This window comes from Octodon degus, unplaced genomic scaffold (genome assembly GCF_000260255.1).
Source record: "Octodon degus isolate 3935 unplaced genomic scaffold, OctDeg1.0 scaffold00031, whole genome shotgun sequence".
In the NCBI taxonomy this organism is placed as follows: domain Eukaryota; kingdom Metazoa; phylum Chordata; class Mammalia; order Rodentia; family Octodontidae; genus Octodon; species Octodon degus.
This window is the reverse complement of record NW_004524607.1, coordinates 17,368,976-17,380,300: the sequence shown is the minus strand read 5'-3', so window position 1 is coordinate 17,380,300 and position 11,325 is coordinate 17,368,976. Positions and strand designations below refer to the sequence as shown.

The window sequence follows — 11,325 nt, the reverse complement described above, 5'->3', positions numbered from 1 at the left end:
GACTACTGGACTGTATTGAATTATTTCGCTGAATTCATGTACCTACAATATTTAAATGGCAAGGGAATACCCATCTCTGACAAAACTAAACAAAAAAAGGGGATACAAATGAAGGACCATTTTGTATCTGTATATACAAAATAGTTAAGATAGATATACAGCTACTTTCTCTTAATTCAATGAGAAGAAAGATTTGTACTAATAGTATTTGGACAGGATATCATGTCCGCGTCTTGTGCTATGAATAACCACTACGAAGACAATAATATGCAATGTATTAATTATTAAAACTGTCTTACTAATCGGTTTTGAAACTGTCTCATTGCTATTTGTTTCTCAATAAAATTAATTTTAAAAACCCAAATACACATGTATGTTCTCTTGTGGGTCTGGGTCAGAGGACACAAATGAGTCTTTGAGGCTAAAATCATGGCATCAGCAGGTCCATTCCCTCATCTTTTCCAGGTTGTTGCGCTGTTGTGCCCTGTATCCCTTGGCTGGTGGCCCCTTCCTCTGTCATCAAGGGGCATCACTTGTGTCTTAGCTTCTGCTCCATTTCAGCTCCTCCTTGGAGTCTGCCTATGTCCTCCTTAAAAGGGCCTTTGTGATTATACCAGTCCAACCTGATACTCTGGGATCATGTCCCTCTCTCAGAATGCTGTACCTTCTCACTTCTCCACAAATCCTCTGCAAACATTATGAAGTAACAGTCACAGGATCCAAGGCTTAGGACAGGGACATTTTGGGGAGCCATTACCCGGTCTACTGCAGCTAGCATGAACACCCTTGGAATGAACAGTGAATGCTCAGATAGAGAAATGCCAGCTCTGAAGTGTTACTTCAGGCTGAGATCAAGGAAGGCTTATGTGAGATTCATCTAGGCTGAAATCCAAATGAAGGCAAGAGCTGCAGGGCAGGGCAGAAAACACTTCAGGCTGAGAAGAATCTGTAACAGAAATGAGCTTAAGAGACTTGTTGGGTTTGTTAGCTCAGTTGTTTAAAGCATCTGCTTGGGCAAACTCAGTCAGGTGCAGGAGACCCTGGTTCAATCCCCAGCTCCACAAGCTGCAGCAGACCCACCCTAAACTCAGCCTGAGCTAGGAAAAAAAAGAAAAGCCTCAGCAGATCCACCCTAAACTCAGCCTGAGCTAGGAAAAAAAAGAAACAAAGAAAGAAAGAAAGAAATGAACTTGGTATGTACAAGTGAGTGTTCACCTTTTCTATTCCCAGTGGCTTTTCCAGAATAAGAAAAAAAGGTTTTTTTTCAGTACCAAAGACTCAGTACAGAGCCTTCACCTAAGCTATATCCCCAATCCTTAAAAAAAAAAAATGTAATTAGACTAATTTTACTAAGTCACTAAGTTGCCCAGGCATGGCTGGAACATGAAATCTAGCTGCTTTAGCCTCATAAAACGCTGAGATTACAGATATTTGTGCTATGTCAGAATAAGAAAACTTATTTTATTTTATGTTATTTGAGACAGGGTCTTGTTATGTAGTTTAGGTTGGCCTCAAACTCACAACCATCCTCCTGCCTCGGCCTCCTGAGTGCTGGGATTACGGGTGTGTGTGCCACCAGACCTGGTAGGATAGAAATCTTTACGCTCTATCCTGCATCCTGAAATTTTTATGGGAACACACACACACACACACACACACACACACACACTGATGATTCTCAGCAGGGACCCTTTTGGTCACAAAAACTAGAGGAATTCTCAGGACAACCCAAGAGTCCACTTGGAGATTGAGGGACCTACAGCAGCGCCTAGTAACTTCAGAACTTTTCTGAAAATCCCCAAATAAGAGCTTGTTTTGATTGTGGCTATCAAGAGCTTATTAGCATTGTCACAACTGTATCTTACAAACCCTGGTAACATAAACACCATACTGTATTTGGTTATTTCAACTGAGACAGGAGCTTAAAAGGAGGGGGGCAGAGGCTTCCAGTCCCTGGAAAGGTGTGCTACTCAGTTGGAACCCACCAGATTTTCTTCCAGTGGCTGCAGGGCTTTTTCTCAACAAACACTGAGCTCTTGAACAACACAATGGTGGCTGATCCCTCCCCACCTTCCCCTGAGTCACTGTCTCCTATTGATTCACTTTCCTTGGCTCTGAGCACAGTAAAGCCCAAGAAAAACTAAGAGTGCGGCCCCTCAGGTTTGCAAGCAATCAACAAATACACTTCAAGAGTCTAACACAGTTGTGTGTGTGTGTCCTCCCACTGTTTTACGTGTGGCAGTTTGACTATCCCTCTATTCCAGCTTTCACTTCCATCCTCCTTAAATTCTGCATATTCATTGAGGGGCAAGTCAAGCCCAGTACACTCTGCACAGGGAGAGCTCCTAAAGGAGCGCCTGGCATGGAGCAAATGGCCCATATTTACTTGTCCTTTTGTTCAACAAAGACCTGCTAGGCATCTCGGGGTGGAGCCCTGAGTTAGGAGCCTGGATACATTATATTTAATGCCAGGACAGATTAAGAATCAACAATTGACAGAGACATTTAAGACCCATGGTGATTATAACTAGGAAGTGATTTCCATAAAGGAGAGTTACAATGCGACCAAAAAGATTTGCATGCCATTGTGAGCCTGGTCCTTTGATCAGATTCCATGATCAGCGATCAAATTGAGCCATTTGAGATACTCACTGGTTTATGGTGCTTGTTAATCCGTCTCCTCTGGCTCTGAACCGAACTACCCAGCTGCAGGGTGTTAAAGGTTAAGCCCTGCTCCCTCTCCAGCTCCTCGGATGACTGCCTGGCAGCAGAGGGTGAAACGACCTCATTTATCTGGAGGCACAGAAGGAAGTGCTAAGACAAAAGGTGATCTACAAGGTGAAGGCTGTGACTCTTGAGTTTAAATTAAAACCAAGAGACACAGATGAAAAGCCTACTATATAATGACAACAATTTTAAGGTCATGAATGTATCTCACACATTTGGTGGTTCCAGTCACCAAATCTCAGGAGCCAAACACCGGAACTCTGTTCAGGAAGAAAGGCAGCTGTTTCTAGCTTGAAACTTCGGGCTGGTGGGTTATTTTCCCCACCATTCAAGAACACATCTCAGTTTGATTCCCAAACATGATACATTTTTATGGCTTGCAAAACCTGATAACACCGCCTCAGAGTCCAACTGGTTGTGTGTGTTCTAAGTCCAGAGGCATCTCATACTTTCAGTGTCCCCATCTGGGCCACACAGAGCCTTCTTTGTGTGCATTTCCAACTGAACTTTATCCCGTGAGCAATTTAGAAGTCTCATATCCTAACAGCCATAAACGACGCGATTGTCCACGACCGTACCTAGATAGAGGTTCTCAAAAATCAGAAGAAGACCGTTTCACCCTCGTGAGGTAGAAGTGGAAGGGTAGAAGTCTCAGACGCTAAGGGAAGTTCCAGTCAGAAGGCTGTTCTGGGTCTCTCCCAGCCCAAGTGCACACTCTGAATGGGAGGGGCAGAGTTGGCAGCAGCTGCCTCATCCCTGGGCAGGGCTGCCCTGGGATGGAGACAGCAGGGAGACCGAGGAGCTGCACACCTGTGCAGACTGCCAGATGACAGAGAGATTTCTCTAACACCTCTGCTCACCATAACTTCTCCCTACCCCTCACTACTGGGGATTGAGCTGTAAACCCAGGCCTCTTAAAAATACGTTTTGGGCTTTTACGAAGTCTGATGAATTGCACAGGCTGGGCTCCAACTTGTAATCCTTCTGCCTCAGCTTTTCACAGCTCTAGGATTATAAGTATGTGCCACCATTCCTGGATCACTGTAGCTTTCTAAATCCCATTAGGATTTGTGATTAGCACCTCATGGAGTTTAAGGTCATTGTTAATGTAAAGGTTAAATATGTACTGAAACTTCAGTAGCCAGACCCTGATGTTTACTTTCAGGAGCTTCCAAAACTACAGCGAGCTACAGTGCTTCTTCCTTTTATAAACTGCCAAGGGGGGTCGGGGATGACCCTGAGATCTGTGGGATCAGCGAGGGAGTGGATGAGAGGAGTCAATCCGGGAAATTAATACATAGAAAGGATGTGTCCCTCCTTTCTGCGGTTGCCTAAAGGCAGGATTTGGGGAAAGCGCCCGAAGAGAGCGTGGATTTACGATTTCCAGCGCCATCACCGTGGGGGAACCCACAAGTCTTATATTTCAAGGGTCTGGGCTCGGGTCTGGGCGTCACGCGGCACTCTGTGAGGTCCGCGAGAGGGCGCGCTGGGGCCTCCCCGCCTGCCACAGGTGGGGTGGCCCCGCCTACCCGCCCCGCCCGCCTCCGCCCCACCCAACCTGGCCTTCTCAGCAGGGACTGCCCCGCCCTGCTCGAGTCCTGCCCACACGGCTGTGAGTCCACGCCCATTCCTCTGCACTGGGTCTCCTCCCCGCTCCTCGGGTTGCCACCGTCTCGTCTTGGCCCCACCCATGCGGCTATAGGCCCCGCCCACCCTGCCGCCCCAGGTGGGGCGGCCCCTCCCACCGGCCCTCCGCCGCGCCTTCTCCGCCGGGCTCAGGTGGGGCGTCCCGCTCGCCCAGCCGCGTTAGGCCGTTTTGTCTCGGCTCAACGCGGGCCGTAGCATCGCAGATTTTGACTTTTTGGCGTCGGGGTCGCGCGCGAACTCTCTAGGGCGGACGGCTGACCCTCGAGGGCCCCTCTTCAGTCGCGCCCCGGCGCTCCTGCCGCCCCCAGTCGGGCAGCCACGAGGCCCCGCAGCGTCCTCCCGCGCGCGCCCGCCCGCCTGGCGGCTGCAGCCATGTCCCGGGGACCGGAGGAGGTGAACCGGCTCACGGAGAGCACCTACCGCGTAAGCGGGGCCGGGGGCGGCACTCTCGGCGCTGGGGTTCGAGGTCCAGGCGGGGAGGGAGGTCGGGGGTGCCCGGGACCGTCGAGGCACTGGAGTTTGGGACTCGAGGTGAGGAGAGAGTTGAAGGGGTTCTGAAAGCCTGGGGGCGCTGGCGTTCTGGCCCGGAGGCTGGGGGTCCCGGGGGCGCCAGGGTTCGAGACTGACTGGGGAGGCAGGGGACACCTAGGATCAGAGTTTGTGTCCGTGAAGGGGATCCTCGCTGGTAGCTTGTAGTTGTCGCCAGCAGAAAATCTGAATTTTTCACTTTTGGGGTCAGGAGGGGACTTTGTGCGGGAAGATTCTCCCCTCCCCCTTCCAACCTCCTCCCTCTCGTCCGATCGCCGGAGACGCCCAAAAAACTGGAATTTATTTAAGGGGTTGAACCTAGGACATTTGCACTGAGCTACATCCCGACCTCTTTAAAAAAAATATATTTTGAGATAAGGTCTCGCAGGGTCCATAAATTGCCCAGGCTGGGATCAAACTTGCTGTTCTCCCGCCTCAAGCTGCGCATTTTACAGTATCTTGGTGGAATTGAAGAAGAGAGGAAAATCCGCACGTTCCCTTGGGTTGCCTCCCTCCTCCCAACTCCTTAGAATCAGTGACCGCGCTGGCCTGGCTGCTGGGCTTTAAACCCTGCGAGACCAAAGAAACGAGCTCGAGTTTCCACTGAGAAAAGAAAAGAATGTAGGAGAGAAACTCGTCTGTAATTAGGAATCGCCAGGTGAGCCAAGCTCCTCGCTGGCGCCCTTGGCTCAGGGAATTTTCTAGGCGAGGGCAGTCCGTTCTCAGAAAGACTTTGAAACCGCCCCTTTCCTTGGACCTATATGAAAGCGGCTTTAAGTTGAACTTGGCTTTTTATACATCGGTGATTTTGCGACGCTATTACAGTCAAAGAACACTGAGATTTTAATAAAATTGACCTAAACTTATGGAATTCTTTTTTTAAAATTCTTTTTTAAGGTGTTTTTAAAAAATTATTTATTTATTTGATACAAGATCTCGCTACGCAGTTCTGACTCGCAGTAATCCTCCTCTCTCAGCCTCCCCAGCGCTGCAGGCGCTTAGACCATTGAGCTATCTCCCCAGCCCTACCTTATAGAATTCTTGATAATCAGTCTCCCACTTTGCATGGTATGTGAGAGAATTTTTCCCAGAAACAGAGATAGAATTAGTGGCCAGTTTAGTAAGTTTAAGTACTTATAAATGAATTCCAGTTGAAATAAGATATGCCTTTAATCATCTGCTATTAATAGAATACAAAACAACTTTGTTTTAATTCTGCTTTGGCACACTGAACCCCTGAGACTTTAAAAGTTCTCTAAATTAATTTGTAGCTGTGATTCAGGCCCATAATTGGTCATTTTTATAACATTTTTTAACCCTGAAACTGAGTTTCTAAATTTGCAGGGCCTCAGTGAGTTTCTGAAATCAAAGAAGTTTATTAACTTTTGCATAGTATGAATTTAAAAACATTATGAAAATAATTTTATAGTCTATCCATTGAAATCCAAAAGATTATCAATTTCTTTCATTGGAAATATAAGATGTATACTGTAACATATGAATTAGACAGTAGACTTTGTTGGCATAGCAATTTTGGAGTCATCAGCCATGACCAAAACCATTCCTATTAGTGTTTCCTTAATAGCAATTTTTAGAAATGCCATGAACTTGAATTTTAAAGCATGAGGCTTGTTTTGAAATTGTTGATATTTAAATAATACTGAAGATGGGACAGGAGGTGTAGGATGCTAACAATGTATAAATAAAATATTCTTACTCATAGACTTGGAAAGTAATAGTTAACTCTGATGATAGTTAGGGCAAAACTGTAACTGAGGAATGCTGATCACTAGATATTAAATGTGGAGTGTAAATATCCACTTAGAGCACAAAAACACATGAACACCAGAGTTTCTCCACAATAGGCTTTTCTTGCCAGTGTGAAATGAGCGTATCAACTTGTGAGAAGCGGGTGCCCAGAGGGAACTGTGCTCCTCTTCTGGCTTCTGAAGACCTTCCAAGGAACTGTAGTTGAATCAGGGTTCCACAAATGTTACCCACTTTGACATATCATGTTACCCACAGGGTGAGTTTGGAAGAAAAAAAAATGTAGATTTCATCAGTTTGGTTCTATTTGTGGCCATAAAGCAATGTAAATCATTTTCATTTTTTGTGAGGTTTTAGTACCCGGAAGATCAAAGGCCAAGACTTAACAGCTTTGTATTGCCAGGTATCTGAAAGCATACCAAAACCTTACTAAATGATGGTTGGTTGATTGGTTGACTCATTATAATCATCATTACCTTGCTAATGTTTTGGAGTCAGGTTTTTCATGTTGTGGTGGTGGGATAGGAATTGATAGCACCAGATAACAAGTTCATGTAATCTAGAAGGTGGAGTGAAGGCAGCTAGTCCATGGTTTGACTACGAGGAAAATGTGCAGTGAAATTTTACGTTCACAACTCTTGATGGGAGACTTGAAAAACTTTGGGATTTTCCTTCCCAAAACCCACCTGCTCTGATGGAGGCAGAAAACGATTTAAACATCCTATGGCAAATTCTATTGACAGTGCTGGTGAATCTAATTTCTTGTATGTTAAATAGCAGTCTACAGTATTTTACTAATTAGAACACAACCTAGCCAGGTGTGATTACAAAAGCCATCTGCACATGAGATTTTATGACTTGCTACTATGGATTTGAATTTTTTTAATACTCAATTTTCTTTGAACTAAAGGAATAAAATCCTTAGAGAAAAGAGAGATTTGTAAAGTAATATAATCATCTATATGCAGTATCAAATATCCTTAAATATATATTTACACATTTGCTGAGTTTTTAAAAAGTATGTATTTAGACAAATGATCATTGGTGATCCCTGCTAATTTGCAGGAGGATGTGTGCTTTACTACTTTACAAACAAATGGTGTGATAATAGGCCCAAAATAAATCAAGTAATGTTGTTGTTGCTAATTAGAGTTCAGCCAAAATCCCTCCTGCCTTCCCACACTTTATAGTATGCCCATAATTTGCCTTCAAAAGCCTGCTTGTGCTATTGCATGGCTTTCTGATGAGTACATGCTTTCGTGGGAGGGGAAGAAGTCAAGTTTAGAAAAACCTGTATTTAAGAATAGCCACAACCTTCCTAGAAGTTAGAACTGTTAAAGTTTTAGGAAATTGAGGGAGGGTAAGGGTGATACCATCCAAGGACATCCTGCCTACACGGGCCTTCCTAAGTAGTGAATGAAAGGAAAAGATGACTGGGGGCAGGGGAGGAGAGAGGACACAAAAGACTTTGATTGTCACTTCTCAAGAAGCTCTGCTTAAACAACTCTAAAATTGCTAGAAGTTGTCTATCTCCCAGCACGACCCTAGATTACCTTTCTCCCATAAAATCCACTTCCTTAGAATATACTGTGTGCTGTATTCATTTATTATGTTTGTTCATCCCTGCCTAGAATGTGAACTCCACACAGCAAGGGACTTCACTGTATTGTAGGCATTTAAAACAGTTGCTGGCACATAGTAGGTATGGATATTTATTGAATGAATACACATTTGATTGATTTATTAAGTTCTTATTCTAGGCTAGGATTTTATCCCTTACTGGATAGTTTAGTCTGGGCTCAAATTTGCAATCCTCCTGCCTCAGCTGCCCAAGTGCTGGGTTATAGGTGTGCCCTACCACCTTTGGCTGGATACTTTCCATAGAGTGTTTTATCCTAGGAACGTTTCTGCCCTCAGGGTGGCTGTGGATTCTGTGCCTATTTACCATTTTTAGGTTGAGGAATTGAGGTACAGAATACAGTGACCAACTTCCACGTGGCATTTACCAACAGGTCTCTGAAGTAATTTAGTTTCTAGTCACCAGCAGGTGCATATACCAAGTGAAGTTTCATAATGTAGACATCTAAGGTGTCACTGAAATTTTCGATTGTTCTGGTAATTCATCATTGACATACTTGAAATTAACCTTTCAATAACGTTTTGATGATTTTATTGAGCAAAGGAAGTAGTTTAAGAATGTTTTTCATGTTTAAATTTTTTCAGATTGAGTTTAATGGGGATATGTAAGTAAAAGAGACTGCCTGATTGGTTTTTGTTTTGGGCAGTATATAACTCTAGGATATAAAAGTTTTTAAATGCCTTAAGAACCTTCTCTGCTTCAGGTATGGTATATTATGCCTGTAACATCAGTTTTATGGAAGGCTGAGCCAGGAGGATCACAACTTCAAGGCCAGCCTGGGCAACTTAGACCCTGTGTGAAATTTTGAAAAAATAGACTCGGGTCCTAAGGGTCAGTAGTAGGGCACTTGCTAGTATGTGTGTGGCCCTGCATTTGATCCCCAGCACTCAAGGTAGGGGACACACCCTCTCTGGGGTATATTTGTTGCTATAACTGTTTACTATTGGGTATTTTAACCTCTCTCCGAACCCTGCTTTCTTTATATGTACTGAAGATAAAATGGGATTTGCAGAAGTCTAAATAACTTGCTTTTCCCTCCATAGGACCAAAAAAGGGAGTAGAGTGAGTCATGTGTCAGGGAACATCAGAAAGGTTGCCAGATATTAACTATTAATCTGAATACCCCAGTACTTTTCAGATAAGATGAAAATACCAAGCAAACAATAGATTTTTTTTTTGCCTATTGAAAACATTGTTTATCTTAATGGGAAAGAGATTTTCAGTCTATATAACATTGCCTTGAAACACCGTTTATTGGGGAACCTGAGTGGCAGGGAGCAGTGGACAGATTATATCATCCACAGGTTTCAGGAAGCTTTTGAGTTTGCATTTGTGACATTATTTCAACAATCATTTTTGCCTCACACTGCAAAGGAAGCCTAATGGGTGTAGAACGGCAACAACTCTGATTTTTGTTGTCAACATTCCACACAGCAATTTATTCTACAGGTAGAAATTATTACTAAAAGCTACATTTACATTAGTGTAAGTTGCCTGGTGATATATGCAAATTATTATTATTATTATTATTTTTCGGAACTGGGGATTGAATTCAGGCCCTTGCACTTGCCAGGGAAGCGCTTATTCCACTGAGCCATCTCCCTGGCCCCAATGTATTATTTTTTTAAAAAAGTTTTTCTTGCATTGCATCTGTGACTGTGTTTAAGTGTGTATAGTTCACTAAATTGTCGCAAGCTGAACACAACTGTAACCAGCACCCATCAACAAACAGAATATGGCAACTCCTACTCATGTTGTCTTCTGTACCCTGTGCTCTTTGTGAAGCTGTTCTCAGCTATGATGGGTTTCAGTATCTTTTTTCCCCCCTTTGTGGTAATATGGATTGAACTCAGGCCCTACACCTGTTAGGCAAACACTATACCATTGAACTATGTCCTTGTTTCTTAAATTTTTGAGAGGTCTTCCTAAGTAGTTGCCCAAGCTGACCACAAACTTTCTATCATGCCTCAGCCTCCTTTGTAGCTGGAATTACAAACATATGCCACTGTTCTACTCTGTGTATCTCTTACCCAAGGTCCTTGTCGGATTCACCCATGTTTTTGGAGTAATTATGCTTACTTAGTTCATTCTTGTTTCTAAATGATATTCTGTGGGAATATAATACAATTCATTTTTCTCTTGATGGACATTTAGACTGTGGGCCTTATTGGGTTGCTTCAGGCTCTTGAGCCGTGAATTCTAGTACATGTCTTAGTGTTGGCCCTCATAGCTCATCTGTGTATGGACAGGAATGGATTTACAAAGTGTAAAGCATTTGAATAGTTAGCCTCAGTAGGAACTGCTAGGCAGTTTTCAAAAGTGGTAGCACCAGTTGACATTCCGAGCAGCAGCATATGAGAGCAGTATACGCTCTACATCCTTATCAGCAGTTGGTATTGTCAGTTCTTTTACTTTTTGCCATTCTGATGGATATGTGTAAATCAATATTTTAATTTAAAACCAAATATTTATTGCTTGCTTATAACTCCAGCACTCTGGAAGGCAAAAAGATCATAAAGTTAAGCCCAGTTTGGGCAACTTACCAAGATTCTTTCTAAAAAATAAAGGGTTGGGGATGTAGCTCAGTCCACAAGCCATAGGTTCAATCTCCAGTACTGCTTAAAAAACAAAACACCCCACCAGACGTATCAATGATTTGTTTCTCCATTGGATGCCTGTAACATCAACAGATGCCAGGAGGGGACACTTAATTGTCAGAGGCAGAAGGAGGATGTAGGGAGTGTGGCTCTCAGTGATGCCATACATAGTTGTGGTATTCACTTAAGTAAAGTATAACTTTCAGTTTATTGGACTCTACAACTATTGCAGCTGAACACATCAAAGGACTATTGTGGAAGGCGCGTTGAGAGCACAGATGAGCTGCTGAAACAAACTGGGGTGCTTTGGGTGGCATGCGGAATTATGGTTAGCCAAGTTTTCTTGCTAGTTGAGTGATAATAAAAATCTTTCCCTTTTTATGTACCCTTTCTTAGAAATGTACATACTTTACTGTTGTC

At 43.6% G+C, this 11,325-nt stretch overlaps 1 protein-coding gene across 3 annotated transcripts in view; it reads left to right on the top strand.

Moving 5' to 3' along the window:
* The first annotated feature begins 4,460 nt into the window (after positions 1–4,460).
* Baiap2l1 (BAI1 associated protein 2 like 1) overlaps positions 4,461–11,325 on the top strand; it is a 98,341-nt gene continuing 91,476 nt past the window's right edge. For 2 of the 3 annotated variants that reach the window (XM_023713406.1, XM_004629633.2), the window contains exon 1: positions 4,461–4,797. Coding sequence is in view for 2 of the 3 variants with exons in the window: in XM_004629633.2 (XP_004629690.1) it covers positions 4,747–4,797 (51 nt within the window). In the remaining variant the exon portion in view is untranslated. Of the gene's footprint in view, positions 4,798–6,851; positions 6,929–11,325 lie in introns of those variants that run through there. The other variant, XM_023713405.1, reaches the window with a different exon arrangement.